This window comes from Saccopteryx bilineata, chromosome 4, assembly GCF_036850765.1.
Source record: "Saccopteryx bilineata isolate mSacBil1 chromosome 4, mSacBil1_pri_phased_curated, whole genome shotgun sequence".
In the NCBI taxonomy this organism is placed as follows: domain Eukaryota; kingdom Metazoa; phylum Chordata; class Mammalia; order Chiroptera; family Emballonuridae; genus Saccopteryx; species Saccopteryx bilineata.
In genome coordinates, this window is record NC_089493.1 from 287,032,005 (window position 1) to 287,049,735 (window position 17,731).

The 17,731-nt window shown below is 54.7% G+C and overlaps 1 protein-coding gene across 1 annotated transcript; it reads right to left on the reverse strand.

Annotated features, from left to right (window-relative positions):
• Window positions 1-1,454: 1,454 nt before the first annotated feature.
• Window positions 1,455-13,807, reverse strand: MMP25 (matrix metallopeptidase 25). Its single transcript, XM_066275127.1, has 10 exons — window positions 12,981-13,807; window positions 12,443-12,575; window positions 10,855-10,987; window positions 10,469-10,761; window positions 4,439-4,615; window positions 4,270-4,354; window positions 4,033-4,115; window positions 3,528-3,680; window positions 3,197-3,454; window positions 1,455-3,035 (listed from the first exon to the last, which is right to left on the reverse strand). The coding sequence occupies exons 1-10, from the start codon at window positions 13,074-13,076 to the stop codon at window positions 2,755-2,757; spliced, it is 1,692 nt and encodes a 563-aa protein (XP_066131224.1). The 5' UTR covers window positions 13,077-13,807; the 3' UTR covers window positions 1,455-2,754.
• Between the last annotated feature and the right edge of the window lie 3,924 nt (window positions 13,808-17,731).

Sequence of the window (17,731 nt, forward strand, 5' to 3'; positions counted from 1 at the left end):
TCAGTCAGGACACACATAAGAAGTGACCATCTCACCCCCATGTTTACTGCAGCATTGTTGGTTTTGTTTTTTGTTTTTTTTGTGGGGTTTTTTTGATAGAGATAGGAACAGACAGACAGGAACGGAGAGAGACGAGAAGCATTAATTCTTCATTGCGGCATTTTAGTTGTTCATTGATTGCTTTCTCATATGTGCCTTGACCGTGGGGCTATAGCAGACTGAGTAACCCCTTGCTCAAGCCAGAGACCTTGGGCTCAAGCTGGTGAACCTTACTCAAACCAGATGAGCCTGCACTCAAGCTGGCGACCTCGGGGTCTCGAACCTGGATCCTTCGCATCTCAGTCCAATGCTCTATCCTGTGCCATCGCATGATCAGGCCTGCAGCATTGTTTACAATAGCCAAGATCTGGAAACAGCCCAAGTATCTATCAGTGTATGAGTGGATTAAAAAGCTGTGGTACATACACACAAATGGAATACTATGCGGCCATGAAAAAGAAGGAAACCTTACCTTTTGCGAGAGCATAGATGAAATTGGAGATTATTATGCTAAGTGAAATAAGTCAGGCAAGAAAGATATCATATGATCTCACTTATATGTGGAATCTAATGAACAAAGTGAACTGAGGAACAGAATAGAGGCAGAGGCAGGGTCACAAGGACCAGAAGGACAGCAGTCAGAGAGAAGGGGGATGAGGGGATGGGATCAGAAAAGGTGAAGAGATTAGTGAAATTATATATACATAACATAGAGATACAGTTAACAGTACAGCAAGTCCCAGAGGGAAGAGGGAAGGGAGTTAGGGGGAGGGGGGCAATGGAGGTATAAATAGGGTCATGGGGGTGGGGGGTGAAGGTGTTATATTCAGTGGGACACTTGAATCCATGTAAACACAATAAATAAAAATTAAAAAAAAAAAGAAGTGACCATTTGCTTCTCTTCCCCTTCCTCTCCCCCTTCTCATTATCTTCCCCTCTTGTAGCCAGTGGCTCAGTTGGTTTGAGCACTGGCCTCAGGTGCTGAGGAAAGCTCGGTTGGTTGGTCCGAGTATAGGCCTTAAAAGCTGATAGCCGGTTAGCTCAGACGCTCCATCGAGCATCTGCCCCAGATGGGAGTTGCTGGGTGGATCCTGGTCCAAGCGCATGCAGGAGTCTATCTTACTACCTCCCCTCCTCTCACTTAAAAAAAAAAAAAAAATTAAAGGCAGGAGAAGAAATTTTCATGTAGCACTGAAAGCAGCATCAAGTTTTACATTGGACACTCTTCCTCTGGACTACACCTCCCCAACCAACTTTTAGGTTCCTCTCTCTGCTTCCTCCCACTCATTCTCTGTCCATCCCCCACCATGTGGTCCACCAACTCTGGATTCCAACTCCAGAATGATTCGGGTCTGTCAAGTTCCTCCCACCAAAGATTCATCCATGCTCAGAAAAAAAGAGGGGCTTTCTCTCCAGTCATTTTTATTGTTCTTACGGATGGGGCTACGCTTTAAAATACAAGTTTTCCCCTCCTCATACTTTGAAAGAATCCTGACAGGCCCAGATGGCTTTCTGGTGGCTTAGAATTCTCAGGTCACCGACTGGTTGAAGACATGCCCAACTGTTGCCTTCATACTGCTTGCTGTGACCAACAGCAGGCACTGTCTCTGCTCACGGGGACTATAGCCCACAGCTTCACCTCCAGGTAGCATTGTGGGGCCACGAGGCTGGATAGCAACCCAAGAGGAGTGCCTCCAGGCATAGGGGTGACACCTCTCAACCAAAGTCATTAGCTTGACTCAAGAGACATAATGAGGCTGGTTGGCTCCTGGGAGAACATAGCAGAGACACAGAAAAGCCACAGGAGAGAGACAGGCCTTGCCCATCAGTCTACCCACCCCCACCCCGGCTTGTTCAAATGAACACTCCTGGCCCTACCCTGAGCAGAGATTTCGGATGAGGCATGGGATCTGCATTTTTAAGTTCCCTGGGTGATTCTGATGTGCCATGTTCCAAAAGCACCGCTGTAGATTCTGAATTCTGTGGAGAGTGGGGACGAATGAGATGGTCCAGGTCCCACCCACTCCTCACCTGGAGAGCTGAGAAAGCAGTGACCCTGAAGTTAGTGTATTCAGCGCACTGTCTTTCCATCAGCGTTGAGCTGACAGGAGCCAAGGAACTCTCCTTGGAGCTGCAAACACTCCAGTGTGGAGGCAGAAAGATGTTTTTAAATATAGGAGGGTGTCTTATTGAATGGGAAGTTCTGGGTCCAGAGGCCAGACTGTGGAAGGTCACCCTTGTGGCCACTGGTGTCACCCAGAACGGGCAGTTCTGGTGCCCAAGAGTGGTCTCAGGACTGGCACCTGGTGGAAGCAGAACAAGGTGAGAAACTTCTAGAAAAGTGAGGGGGTGGAGCTAGGGTTTAGTCTCCCAATCAGACCTGTCCTCTAAGAACCCAAATAGACGTGGGCTGCTGTTGCCTGTTACAGCGAGTCAGCCGTCTACACTCCGAGGAAAGCCACCTTATTCCGGGAAAAGGACAGTCCTACGGGGGCAACGCGTGGTTAGGGTGGTTTTGGGAAAGGGAAGCCGAGCACTTCCTGGACCAGCTTTTGTCCCCCAGGTCAATGGGGCTTAGCTCCACCCACCTCGGTCCTGCCGCTTGCATTCTGAGCCCGCCCCTGGGAGCCGAGGAACCCGCTCCGCCGCTATCACGACCCCCTACAGGCCCGCGGCGGGAGACCCGACGCCCCCAGTGTAGCAGCTTGTCCCACCTCAGCGGAAGGTGACGCCCCCCACCAGCAGGGGCAACAAGGGCAGCAGGGGAAGCAGAAAGGGCACGGACGGCCGCGGCGCAGCCTGGTTGATCTCGCATTGACAATTGCAGTTTCCAGGATTAAGAGTCGCTCTGGGGGGTCTGGGGGAGCGAGGACCAGCGCTGGGGGCCGGGCAGTCCAGCCACAGGGGGCCCATGGGTTGGGGGGAGTCCGGGTCGGCCTTGACGCTGCCCTTGGGAAAGCGCCAGTAGTGGGCGCCCTTGAAGAAGTAGATGTCACCTGTAGGACGGCGGAAACGCTGCAGGGCCGGTCCAGGCTGCCCAAGCCCCGCCCCTCCAGAGGGCTCTCGGGGAAACCCCCGGGAGGAACACGAGCCACATCCCCCAGGGCCAGTAGCTTGGAGTCCCGGGGCCTCACACGCTCCCCGTGGGCTATCTTACCTGTGTTGCTGACCGTGACATCATCGGGGGCATGAGGCGCCCCCTCCCAGAGACTCAGGTCACGCGGGTAGCCAGGGTCCGGGCGTGCGGCTGCCTCGTCGTACCGCCAGTAGTACTGGCCCCGGACCAGGTAGGTCTTCCCGTTGAGTGGCCACGAGAACACAGCATCCACCTCCTCTCCCGGCGGCAGCCCCAGCTCCGCCAGCGGCCGCGGGGCGCCCTCCAACTGCCGGTCCTGGAACACCCAGAACTGGGAGCCTGCAGGGAGAGGGCTTGGTGAGCTACTGCTCCCTACGCCCCGCCCCGCCTGTCCCCGCCGGGCCCCACTCACCGCTGAAAAGGAGGATTTGGCCATCTCGGTGCCGGACATAGGCAGCCTGGATGACATTCACCTGGGCCGGCAGCCCCTCCCAGAAGCGGTGCAGCCGGGCAGGCTGGGGGGACACCAGCTGTCCGGAGGGCTGGAGGCGCCAGAACCAGGGTCCTTTAGGAGAAAAAGGGGTGGGTATGGGGCAGTAGATGGCAAAAGGTCTTGTCCCCCAGAGTGTGTGGCTGGGACTTGGCGCTGGGTCCTTCCTCCCTTTCCCAAAACCATTCTAACCACGCGTTGCCCCTGCAGGACTGTCCTTGGGGGGGGGGGGCTCCATCTGGAAACCAAGGGTCCAGTGGATGTAAGGTGACCAGCTGGCCCAGAACTTTCCTTTGACCAACACTCCCCTCCCCCATTCCCCAGTTTGAAAGTCCTACATCCTGGGAAACCCCACAGGCCTGGTGGGTCACCCTTAGTGCGTAGGAAGCCAAGTCTATGGGGTCAGGGGAGATCCAAAGTGCCTCACCTTTAAAGAAGAAGGTTTCCCCACGGATGTTGGCGATGGCATCAAAATTGCCATCACATCGATCAGGAACAGGGAGAGAGGGGCTGAGGGGAAAGGAAAAGTGAGAGAAAGGAGTCAGGGCTCCTCCTCTCTTTACTTCACCTTGGTGACAGTCCTATGAGGCAGGGACTCTTACCATGCCCATCTCACCAAGGGTATGGAGCTCGCCTAAGATCACAGAGGTGAAAGAGGACTCACCTGTCTGGGGGCAGGGCAGGGGGTGGAGGAGGAGGACCCAGGGGTTTCCTTGTGGGCTCATCATATGGGGTTTGGGGTGGTTTTCCTGTAGGGAGAGTTAGAGAGGCATGGGTTCCTTGACCTTGCTGCAGAAGCCACATGGGGGGCACCCCCCCTCAACTCCCTGTACCATAGAGCTGCTGCAGGCCTTCACGGTCATCCTTGGACAGGCGGTACTTGGTGGGATCGCCAACGGGGCCCTGGTAAAAGGGCCTCATGATGGAGTCAGGTGCAGAGGAGTGGCCCAGGCCCAGGGAGTGGCCAAATTCATGAACAGCCACAGCAAACAGGTCAGTCCCCACCCCACCTGGGGAGGAAGGGAGAATGGACGGAGAGCTGTGGCAGCCAGAAAGGGGGCATCAAAGAAGCCCCTGGGAGTGGGGCCTGCTGGCAGACAGGAATAGCCAGGGTCCCCTCCGGAGGTGGCCACAGCCTCCTCTGCCCCAAACCCTCCCTGAGCCGTTTCATCCTTCCTGTAGAGTTCACTTATTCGGCAGATATTTTTGTTTGGCAGTGCTAGACACTGATATACCGGGCTCAAAGATCCGTAGAGTCAGGTTAGGGAAAGGGCAGGAGGAGCCAGTCTGGACAGAGGAAGGAGAGCTTACACGGATGCAGCCCCTGCTGGCAGGAAGGGAAGACTGTGCTTACAGAAACATGGGGGGGAGGGGAAGCAGGAGGCCGGGGTGCATACAGTTCTCTTGAGGAAGCCCTAGCCCTTGGAGTTCTCCCCCTTTCAGGTCTGGTCTAGCTTGTGGTCAGAGGTCCCTACCGCCCCCCACCCTTCCCACCCTCACGCAGGAGAAATGTTGCTCAGTCCCCTTGGCCTCTGTTCTTAAGACATTCAGAACTCCACTCCCACCCCCTGGTCCTTCCCTCCTTCCCCCTCCTTCCATCTGTACCCCTCCAGTAGCCACAGCCCCTCTATCTCTATTGCTCTCCCCATCTCCCCCTCCCCCACCCTCCAGCCCTCCCCACCTCCCTGGGGTCCTGGCCTCTCCTCCCCACCACTGCAGCTTCCTCCATCTCCTCAGAAGCCCAAGCTCCAGCATGCACTCTCTGACCACAGTCTGCTGGCCTGGGCACCCAGCCTTGCTCCCAGCCTCTCTGAACACAGAGGCCTCTTCCTCGGGGACCTAGCCCAGGCGCCAGAAGCAAGCCTCTTCCTGCTCACAGTTGCTGGCCAAATCCCAGCTCCTCATTCAACCACGAGCTGCCTGCTGGCTCCTGCTTAGCCGGTGAGAAGCCAAAAGAGATAGAGACAGTAGGAGGAGTGAGCAGCCCCCAGAAGGCATCGATTTCCCCAGATGTTGATCTCTTTTACAGAAATCTCTAACTAGGGGGCAACAGTGTTAGAAGTGACCCGGTGAACTGAGAAGGAACTTTCGGCCACTAAAGGCCACTAGATGAGTCTTAGACTGAAATGCATAAATCATAAGAGGAGCTGCAAACACTTGTCCTCATGTACTTGTCACAGAACCTCTACCTCCAACCCCATTTTACAGGCCAGGAAACTGAAGCACAGAGAGGCCAAGTTAAATGACAGTGCCGAGACTAAGGCTGAGTACTCTGGCCGTGCTGTTCTGCTTGCAGCAGTGATTTCACACGCCCTTGGTCACACTTATAAGTACTGACGGATTCCCATGCTGACTGTGGGACTCATTGCACAGTCCTTTTTCTGAGAAGTTGGAGGAAGTTGGGTGTCTTAATCAGGTAGATCTCTTTCATCTCCCACCCTCCTCCCCTTCCCTGCCTGCCAGCTCCTTCGGCCACTCCCCTTCTTTGCACTCTTCTCAAGCTATGCATCTAGGGGAAGTGACCCAACCATGCAGATTCAGCCCCACGGAGATTAGTCTGTGGGGTTCCTTGACACCTCCTCTCCTGGTTGCCTGGGCCTCAGCAGGAAGCTCCTTTGATCTATGCACTCAGCCTCAATTCCAGGCCCACCACCCCTCAGCCTGCCTCACAGGCCCAGCCCCCAATTCTTAGATGACAAATGCTAACAAATTCATTTCCTATTTCATTAAGACAGGCCATCCTATGTAATCTGTAACTTCCTCTGTACCCAGAACATATAGCTTTATTTCCCCCATGCTCACTTCCTGCCTCGCTTACCTCTAGAATGAAACAATGCCCCACCCACTTGTCCATTCCTGCAGCCATTTACGCTTCTGTCTATCTGGCTGGTCATCCATCCAAGTGGCCATCCTCCCATCCCTCACCCCTTTCTACTGACTCATCCAGCATCGCTGGATGCTCAGGACTCCCTCATCCTAGGGACACTCCCTGGACCTGTCTGCCACCCATCCATATCCCTCTCCTTCCCCAGCAAGTTCTTTGGTCAGTTGTCTAAATTCAGTCCATTTTCTCAGCTCCTCTCCCACCTAACCACACTACTGGATTCTTCCCACACACACCAAGTCAACAGGCGCTAAGGTCACTTCGTCCCCAGATGACCAAATCCAAGCCATGTAACTTACTGGATTGGCTTACCATTCTACCCACTGCAGACCACTTCCTCTTTCACTCTTTTCTTTTTTGAGAGAGAGAGTAGGTCAGAGACAGGGAGAGAGAGATGAGAAGCATGAACTTGTAATTGCTTTCATTTTAGTTGTGCGTTGATTTCTTCCAAGAAGGAGAAGAAGGCTAGAAGCACCAACTCATAGTTGCTTTCACTTCAGTTTTACGTTGATTGCTTCTCACATGTGCCTTGGCTGGGTGAGCCAGTGTTGCCTTGCTCAAGCCAGCGACCCCGTGCTAATGAGCCCAAGCTCAGAGCCAGCCCTCTCGGTACTTCTTAATTGGCGACCTCGCCATTCTGGATCAATGCTTTATGCCCTGTGCCACCACCAGTCAGGCTTGCTCTTATTCTTGATCAGCTTTTGGCCTGTTCTTTCTCTATTTCTTTGATTTCTTCTCTATTGATGCCTTACCCATTACTACGGGGCTCTCCATTAGCTCTATACTTGACTTCCATATTCTACACTCTCCTCCTTACCAACCCCCCAGTCTCTGATCCTTAAATCTGCCATCAGGCCCAGCTCTGATAGCAGCTGGCAATGAATGGAACACTACTCTGTGTCAGGCCCTGTGCAGATAGCTGGAGGTGGATTACTCATTTAATCCACAAGTCCAGGCTCCCAGCAGGTATTATTATCAGCATTTCTAAGATACAAAAAACTAAGCACACTGGCCCTGGCTCAGCAGTAGAGCATCAGCCCGGTGTGTGGAAGTCCCGCATTTGATTCCCAGCCAGGGCACACAGGAGAAGTGCCCATCTGCTTCTCCACCCTTCCCCCTCTCCTTTCTCTCTGTCTCTCTCTTTCCCTCCCACAGCCAAGACTCCACTGGAGTAAAGTTGGCCTGGACACTGAGGATGGCTCTATGGCCTCCACCTGAGATGCTAGAATGGTTCCAGTTGCAGTGGAGCAATGCTCCAGATGGGCCGAGCATCGCCCCCTGGTGGGCATGCTGGGTGGATCCCAGTTGGGCGCATGCAGGGATTTGTCTGTCGCCCCCACCCGTCTTACTTCAGAAAAACACACACAAAAATATAATAAAAATAAATAAGTGATTTAAAAAAAAAAACAACCCAGCACATTGACATCAAGTAACTTACATACAGAGCCAGCAAAGGACCCCAGGCTTGAGTTCTGCTTCAAGCTCACATTCTTAAATGCTGTGTTACACAGTCTCATTGTTGTAGATGCAGCTGCACCTTGCCCAAATCCCCTCTGGGCCTGTGGGACCATCTCCTGGCTGCCTCCTTCCCGAGAAAATGGCCCTCCATCCCAAACCACCTCCGCCCAGCAGGTCGCAGTCAATGGCCTCGGGTGCATAATAATGCCCCAGAGTTCCCCGTGGGGTCAGGCTCCTCTCCATCTGCAACCGCATCCTTGCTCAGCTTCTTTCTCCGGCTTCCTGCTGCTTCCCTTTCCCCTGAGAACATGCCCCCGAGAAACTGCTTGCCTAAGAATTTCCATCTTGATCTCTGCTTCTGGGGAACCTGAGCTAAGACAGGGGAGTCCAAGCTCTAGTCTAGGGTGACATACTGAACTACCGATGCACCAGCCGCCCTAACTACCCCTAAGCGCTGCAAACAAGCCCCACAACCTGAACTCATCCCTACCTTCCCCCAGCCTGCTCCCCCTTTCCCGCACTTTCTACCTGCATTAACAGGGCTCTGTCCTCCAGGGGCCAGCACCCCACCCTCCTATATACCCTTTGACCCCCAGGATCTGGTCAGACCCCAATCCCTGCCCGTCCTGACTAAGCTTCCCTCAGAGCTGCCCACTGCCCTCAGTTCACCACCTCCCACCAGCCATCGCTCTCACCTTGACCCTGTTGCAAATTCCTGACTCCAGGCCCCTCCTGCCCTGCACTGCAGCCAGTGTTATTTCTAGAATGCAAACCATTTCACCTCTGTTGCCTTCAGAATCCTACAATCCAGATCCTTGCTAGCACTCTCCAAGGCACTTTGTGGCATGAAATCTTCTGTCCATCTTCTACGGTCCCCTGCCTGAAACTATTTCTGCCTTCCAGGCCATTTCTCACCCCAGTGCTTCCATCCCTGCCCACCCCTGGCTCCCCTGGGAAACACCTGGGCTCTGGGAAACACCTTTCAGCCAAAGCCTCAGATCAGCCTTTCCTCTGAGCATGCACAGGCTCGAGGACTTTCCTGTTGTGATTTCCTGTAGTTGTGTCATTGTGTGTAGCAACTTCCATTTACTCTTCTGACTCAGCTGCTGGACAGAGCTGTATTGTCTCTTTAAGTCCTCAGCCCCAGTTCAGAGCTGGGCACCTGACAAGCTTCTGTCATAGGTAATTTTCTGTCAGCTTGGCCAGCCTATGGTGCCCAGTTACTTGATAAAAGACTGTCCTAGACCCAGGTTCGAGACCCTGAGGTCACCAGCTTGAGCACAGGCTTATCTGGTTTGAGCAAAAGCTCACCAGCTTGGACCCAAGGTCGCTGGCTTGAGCAAGGGGTTACTCGGTCTGCTGAAGGCCTGCGGTCAAGGCACATATGAGAAAGCAATCAATGAACAACTAAGCTGTCACAATTCGCAACAAAAAACTAATGATTGATGCTTCTCATCTCTCTCCGTTCCTGTCTGTCTGTCCCTATCTATCCCTCTCTCTGACTCTCTCTCTCTGTCTCTGAAAAAAAAAAAAAAAAAAAAAAAAAAGACTGTCCTAGATGTTACTGTGGAGGTTATTTTGTAGATGTGAGTAACATCTACAATCAGTTGATTGTAAGTAAGTAAAGCAGGTTACTCTCCATACTGTGGGTGGGGCCTCATCTAATCAGTTGAAGGGCTTAAGAGCAAAAACTGAGGTTTCCCAGAGAAAGAATTCTGCCTCAGGACTACAACATAGAAATCCTTCCTGCACCTGACCAGTGGTGGTACAGTGGATAGAGCATGGACCTGGGATGCTGAGGTCCTGGGGTTAAAATCCCTAAAGCTGCCAGCTTGAGTACAGGGTTGCTGACTTGAGCGTGGGATCATTGACATGATCCCATGGTCACTGGCTTGAGCCCAAAGGTTGCTGGCTTGAGCCCTAAAGAGGTTGCTGGCTGGGCTGGAGCCTCCCGGCAAGGTGCGTATAAGAAGCAATCAATAAACAGCTAAAGTGCTGCAACTACCCTGGGCCTGTGTGCTGGGCCTCAGCCTCTGTCTGCCCAGCTACCCTTACTCCCCACTCTTCCTTCCCCAGGGTAAATAAACAGCTAAAGTACTGCAACTACAAGTTGATGCTTCTCATCTGTTTCCTTCTCTCTCTTTCACTAAAAATAATAATAATGAAATAAACAAACAAGTAATTCTGTCTGGGTTTCCAGCCAACTGGCTTGTCCTACAAATTTTGGACTCAGTATTGCAACATAAATTCTAACCTGAATTTCCAGCCTATGGGCCTGCCTTACAGATTTTGGATTTGCAAGTCCCACAATTCCATGAGCCAAATCCTTAAAATATTTCACTTCACACACACACACACACACACACACACACACACACACACAGATACACACACATCCTATTGGTCTGTTTCTCTGGAGAAGCCCAACTAATATAGCATCCATTAATAAATGTAATTTAAACCTACTTTTAAGACCAGACAGGCCTGGGGAGAGGACCTCTCAGAAGAAGAGACACTGTACCTTTTGACCCAAATGTCCAGATTTCCTCATCGTCGAAGTGAGTGTCCCCAGAGATGGAATGCTCCCCAGGGAAGAAGGCATGGGCCAGGGTCCCCCCCTGGCCATCAAAGGGGTAGCTGTCCTGGTGGAAGGCGCGGGCAAAGTCGATGAGGATGTCAGGCTCCGCTGGGGCCTGAGAACCCACCTCCTGGAATTTGAGGCTTGACTCAACACTCCAGGTGGTTAAGGCATGGTGCATGAGAGTCCGGACCGTCTCCGGGCTCAGCGCAGAACTCTGGGGGAAGGACTGTACCCTGGGGAAAGAAGAGTGGGGAGTGTGGGAGCTGGGCAGACAGAGGCTAAGGCCCAGCAGGCAGGCCCAGGGTAGGATAGGCACTGGGACCTACCTCCATGTCAGGGTTCGCTTCTTCCAAACACTGCCACCCAGAGCATAGCGCCGCCGCCTAACCAGCCCTGCCACCCCCAGCACATCAGGCAGGGAGCACCGGGGCTTATGCATGGTGGCCACCGTCACTGGGTCTGTGGGAGAAGTTGGGGGGTAGGATCAGCAGGACAACCTCTCCTAATCATAGTACCAACCAACTTCCTACATGGAGAAACTGAGGTCCAGAGAGGCTAAAAAGACTCGCCCCTCTTGGACTCGCCCTCTGCACCTGGCCCTGGAGGGACTGGCAGCCTCCAGTGGTGCCCAAAGCCTCAGGCAAGGATCCCGGAAGCCTGCTTCCCTCAACTCTGGCAGTTGGACTCAGACAAGGAGCCCTAGGGGTGCAATGAAAACATCTCTCTTTGAGGCTGGAAACCCCTGGTGGCCCACACCCCATACCAAGCTCCCAAGATCCCGTGATGTCTAGATGGTCCCCATGCTGGCTGGGTCTCTTGTTTCCTGTGGCTAGCCACCCCCTCCTGGGTTAGAGCTGCCTGGAATCCTCTTTTCCAGCTAGGCTCAATTCCTAGAAGTCTCCTCATCTTCCAAGGAAGGTCAGACCTCACCTTGGTTGAGGTAACGAAGAATAATTGAGCACATGTAGATGCCAAATAGTGCTGGGCAATGAATGGACAGTGCAAGGAAAGCCTGCCTTTCCTCATAGCTAGCCAGGATCCCAACAGTTCCCTCTTCTTTCCCATTTAACCCTAAAGATGAGCCTCTCAGCTCTATCTCCAAACTGTGCACGCTGGATTCAACCACTTCTCGTCACATCCTCCACCCTAGTCCAGGCCATCATCATCCCTTGCCTGGACACTGTAATACCTCCTTCCTGGTCTCTGTGTTCCACATCCATTCTCCATCAACCAGAGGAAATGTAAAACTGCAAATCAGATCAAGTTGCCTCCCTCCTTCAAACCCATGCTTTCTTCGCCATGTGTGGAATCAAATCCAAACACCTTGAAGCCTCTTACTCTGAATCAGGCATTTGCTTAGTTCCTCAGTGCTTTCTCATCACAGGACCTTTGCCTGCCACAGGGCCTTTGCACTGGCCTGGTACACTGTTCTCCCACATCTTCCTATGGCTGGCTCCTCCTCTTTGTGTCCTATAAGTTCCTTGTGTTATAGGAGCTCCTCTTGACACATATGACAACTTTCAGAGGACCCTGACCTAACCAGATTGTATCCTCATGACCATTAACATTTTATTTTCTTCAGAACACCAGTATCTGAAATTATCTTGCATATTTCTGTTCCTGATCTCTAGAATGTATCTGTCTCTCTCTAGAATATCAGCTCCATGAAAGCAGGGACCTTATCTACTTTGTTCACTGCTGTAGCAGCAGAGCCTAAAATGGCCTCTCATGTAAGAGATTCTTTATAAATATTTATTGAAAGAGGAGTGCTTGAGAACCTCTTGGATTAGGACCTGAGACCAGCATTTTCATAAGCCCCACGATTCAGGAGCTTGCTGAGGTTTAAGAACAGCTGGATGATGGTCAGGCTGCGTACAAAAAGACAAGGCTGGGAAGGGGCTGGGGACCACCTACCCAGGAGGCCAGTCTCAGGCAGCCCAGCAAACCTCTGCATCACCTTGATGGCATCCTGAAGCTTTGCGGGGCTCTGCAGCTGGGCCTGGGCTGGATGGGGTGGTGGCAGATAGCCATAGCGGGTCAGCCAGTCCTGGACCGAGGAGGTGGACAGGTGAAGGGTGTGAGGGATGGGGCTCCGTCTGGCCACAGCCATCCTGGCGGTCCCACCTCCCACCAGCTGGGAGCCCAGGGCTGGAAGCCCTGACCACCCGCGGCTTTCCTTTCCCCTCGCGGTCTTGGCCCTCCAACCCTGGCTTTGCCGGTCTTCATTTAGACCCGAGTCCTGACCCCCATTTCCCCACCCCAGTCCCATTCCAGATCTTCAAATCCAGGCTCCAAACCTGACAGCCCCAAGAATCTGGGTCCCCAGACCCCATTCCCGATCAGTCACTCTTTGGACACTTGAACCCGTCCTCATCCTGACCTGGGTGTCCCGCACCGGCTCCCTCCTCTCCGCCCCCTGCAAGTCCCAGGACCCGGGAGACCCGGCACTCACCACGCTCAGGCTCACGTCCTGCGCTGAGGGCTTAGGGGCGAGCGCCCGCGGCAGCAGCGGCAGCAGCCGGAGCGTCAGTGCCAGGAGCGGGAGCATGGCTCGCTCCTACCTGGGCAGCCGCGGGGCTCGGGGGCCTGAGCACAGCCGCCCTCGGGGACCCGGGGCAGGAGCCCGGAGAGGCTGGGGTGGGAGCGCCTGTCACAGGACAGGAGGGAAGGGCAGGAGGACTGGGGGCCGCACAGGGGCCCAGGGTCTTGGACAGCACCGAGCAGAAGTACGAGGGTCCCGCAGAGGGTCCCGGAGCCTGGGGTCGTTGGGTCGCTGGGATCTCGGGAGGGTTGTGAAGACGCGGGAGGGAGCACAAGCCCGGACTCCGGGTCGGCTGCGGCGGCCTCTTGGGGTCCCGGGCGGGTCCTGCGCGGGCACAGGGCGGGCAGGGCGCGCGCGCCCAGGTGAGTGGTGGCCGTCCCCCGAGGAGGAGCGGGCCAGGTGAGTGGTGGCCGTCCCCGAGGAGGAGCGGGCCAGGTGACGGCCCCGGCCCCCCGCCCGGACCCAGCGACCCTCGAGCTCGGGGTGGGGTCGGGCGGAAGGCGGCGGTGTGGAGTCCCAGCTGCGTCCCTGGCTTCACCATCCACGGCCGCGTCCCCAAGTTTCTCTTCCTAGATCTCGGCTCCGGTGGGACTCCCCGGGACGCGGCTCGCTTCTGCTTTCTCAGCCCGGGCCGCGGGGCCGGGGGAGGTGCCGCCCGGAGTCCTCCCCGCCCCCAGCCGCCTTCCCGAAGACCCTGCGTCCGCAAGCAGGCGAAGCGCGGGGCGGGGTGGGGCGGTTCCGGGCGCTCGACTTCCCTTCTCCGCCGGGGTCCTCCCGCCTCCACGCGGGTCGCGGTCAGTGCCCACCGTGTGCCCGGGGCGGCCCCGTGGTTCCCGCCTTCATATCCCCGACCACCTGTGCTGCGCGGTCTCAGCCGCCGCAAACCGTGGTCCCGGCATCTCTGGATCCCGGACTCAGGGGCTGCCCCGGACTGTGCCCTTTCTCCGCAGGCACGAGACGTCTAGTAACATCCACAAAAGAGCTCTGGTACCTGCGGCGTGCCAGCAGCACAGGAGAGGAAAGTCCCCGAGGCAGAGATCTGGGGACCCAGAGAGCCGCGCCTCGCCCTCGCCCTCGCCCTCGCCCTCGCCCTCGCCCTCGCCCTCGCCATGCCGCCGGGGTAGCCCAGGGCTAGGAGACCCGGCAGCTTGAGAAGTATCGGGAGGAGCCAGGAGGGCCTTCCTGGCCAGGGACTGCTGTGAGCGGCACAGCTCTGTCTCTGAAGCAGGGCAGCCATGGGACCCCAGGTGTGTTTTATAGAGAGCAAGCGGAATAGCAAGCTAGAGATGCAAAACAAGAGAGTTGAGATCCTGCCTTGGTCCTCTGGACTGCCATAACAAACTGCCACGGACTGGGTGACACAAACCACAGAAGTTATCTTCACAGTTCTGGAAGCTGGAAGTCCAAGGTCAAGGAGCAGGCAAGGTTGGTTTCTCCTGACATTTCAAGGCCTCTCTCCTCAGCTTGCAGGTGGCTGGGCTTCTCCCTGTGTCATCACACAGTCTTTCCCCTGTGCCCAGACAGCTTCGGTCCCTGTGTGTGTGTCCACATGTCCTCTTAAGAGACACCAGTCAAAACTTTTAAAAAAACAACAAAACGACATCTGTCAGTCAGATCAGGACCCACCCTACCGGCCTCATTTTGCCTAAATCACTTCTGTAAAAGCCCTGTCTTCAAATACAGTCACATTCTGAGGTCCTGGGTGGGGGTGGGGGCACAACTGAGTCTTCGAATACAGTCACATTCTGAGGTCCTGGGTGGGGGTGGGGGCACAACTGAGTCTTCAAATACAGTCACATTCTGAGGTCCTGGGTGGGGGTGGGGGCACAACTGAGTCTTCAAATACAGTCACATTCTGAGGTCCTGGGTGGGGATGGGGGCACAACTGAGTCTTCAAATACAGTCACATTCTGAGGTCCTGGGTGGGGATGGGGGCACAACTGAGTCTTCAAATACAGTCACATTCTGAGGTCCCGGGGTGGGGGTGGGGGCACAACTGAGTCTTCAAATACAGTCACATTCTGAGGTCCTGGGTGGGGGTGGGGGCACAACTGAGTCTTCAAATACAGTCACATTCTGAGGTCCTGGGTGGGGATGGGGGCACAACTGAGTCTTCAAATACAGTCACATTCTGAGGTCCTGGGTGGGGGTGGGGGCACAACTGAGTCTTCGAATACAGTCACATTCTGAGGTCCTGGGTGGGGGTGGGGGCACAACTGAGTCTTCAAATACAGTCACATTCTGAGATCCTGGGGTGGGGGTGGGGGCACAACTGAGTCTTCAAATACAGTCACATTCTGAGGTCCCGGGGTGGGGGTGGGGGCACAACTGAGTCTTCAAATACAGTCACATTCTGAGGTCCTGGGTGGGGGTGGGGGCACAACTGAGTCTTCAAATACAGTCACATTCTGAGGTCCCGGGGGGGGGGTGGGGGCACAACTGAGTCTTCGAATACAGTCACATTCTGAGGTCCTGGGTGGGGGTGGGGGCACAACTGAGTCTTCAAATACAGTCACATTCTGAGATCCTGGGGTGGGGGTGGGGGCACAACTGAGTCTTCAAATACAGTCACATTCTGAGGTCCCGGGGTGGGGATGGGGGCACAACTGAGTCTTCAAATACAGTCACATTCTGAGGTCCTGGGTGGGGGTGGGGGCACAACTGAGTCTTCAAATACAGTCACATTCTGAGGTCCCGGGGTGGGGGTGGGGGCACAACTGAGTCTTCGAATACAGTCACATTCTGAGGTCCTGGGTGGGGGTGGGGGCACAACTGAGTCTTCAAATACAGTCACATTCTGAGGTCCCGGGGTGGGGGTGGGGGCACAACTGAGTCTTCAAATACAGTCACATTCTGAGGTCCTGGGTGGGGGTGGGGGCACAACTGAGTCTTCGAATACAGTCACATTCTGAGGTCCTGGGTGGGGGTGGGGGCACAACTGAGTCTTCGAATACAGTCACATTCTGAGGTCCTGGGTGGGGGTGGGGGCACAACTGAGTCTTCAAATACAGTCACATTCTGAGATCCTGGGGTGGGGGTGGGGGCACAACTGAGTCTTCAAATACAGTCACATTCTGAGGTCCCGGGGTGGGGGTGGGGGCACAACTGAGTCTTCAAATACAGTCACATTCTGAGGTCCTGGGTGGGGGTGGGGGCACAACTGAGTCTTCAAATACAGTCACATTCTGAGGTCCCGGGGTGGGGGTGGGGGCACAACTGAGTCTTCGAATACAGTCACATTCTGAGGTCCTGGGTGGGGGTGGGGGGCACAACTGAGTCTTCAAATACAGTCACATTCTGAGGTCCCGGGGTGGGGGTGGGGGCACAACTGAGTCTTCAAATACAGTCACATTCTGAGGTCCTGGGTGGGGGTGGGGGCACAACTGAGTCTTCGAATACAGTCACATTCTGAGGTCCTGGGTGTGGGTGGGGGCACAACTGAGTCTTCAAATACAGTCACATTCTGAGGTCCTGGGTGGGGGTGGGGGCACAACTGAGTATTCAAATACAGTCACATTCTGAGGTCCCGGGGTGGGGGTGGGGGCACAACTGAGTCTTCAAATACAGTCACATTCTGAGGTCCTGGGTGGGGGTGGGGGGTACAACTGAGTCTTCAAATACAGTCACATTCTGAGGTCCTGGGTGGGGATGGGGGGCACAACTGAGTCTTCAAATACAGTCACATTCTGAGGTCCTGGGTGGGGGTGGGGGCACAACTGAGTCTTCAAATACAGTCACATTCTGAGGTCCTGGGTGGGGGTGGGGGCACAACTGAGTCTTCAAATACAGTCACATTCTGAGGTCCTGGGTGGGGATGGGGGGCACAACTGAGTCTTCAAATACAGTCACATTCTGAGATCCTGGGGTGGGGGTGGGGGCACAACTGAGTCTTCAAATACAGTCACATTCTGAGGTCCTGGGTGGGGGTGGGGGCACAACTGAGTCTTCAAATACAGTCACATTCTGAGGTCCCGGGGTGGGGGTGGGGGCACAACTGAGTCTTCAAATACAGTCACATTCTGAGGTCCTGGGTGGGGGTGGGGGCACAACTGAGTCTTCAAATACAGTCACATTCTGAGGTCCTGGGTGGGGGTGGGGGCACAACTGAGTCTTCAAATACAGTCACATTCTGAGGTCCTGGGTGGGGATGGGGGGCACAACTGAGTCTTCAAATACAGTCACATTCTGAGATCCTGGGGTGGGGGTGGGGGCACAACTGAGTCTTCAAATACAGTCACATTCTGAGGTCCTGGGTGGGGGTGGGGGCACAACTGAGTCTGTTACAGATCCCCCACTCCTGGCTGTTTCCCCCTACTCTCTCTCTATTACCACACTTACAACACTTCTGACAGAATATTTATTGGTGGGGTGGGGTTCCTTCTCACACCAAGTAATTCTCTGTGATACTAGCTGGATGTCCTACAATTCCATTCTGACCTGAACCAGAGTTAGCACAGACCCCACCGGTTAAGGGCTCAGTCCCAGGAGACTGACCCCACTTCAGACGCCAAATTGCAGATAATGGGTCCCAGGTTACCCATAACTTCTGCTGACTTGACTACAAATCATAGGTTCTCATGACCACCACATTCATTATTTGCTAGAACAGTTCACAGAACTCAGGAAATATAACAAAGGATACAGATAAACAGCCAGATACA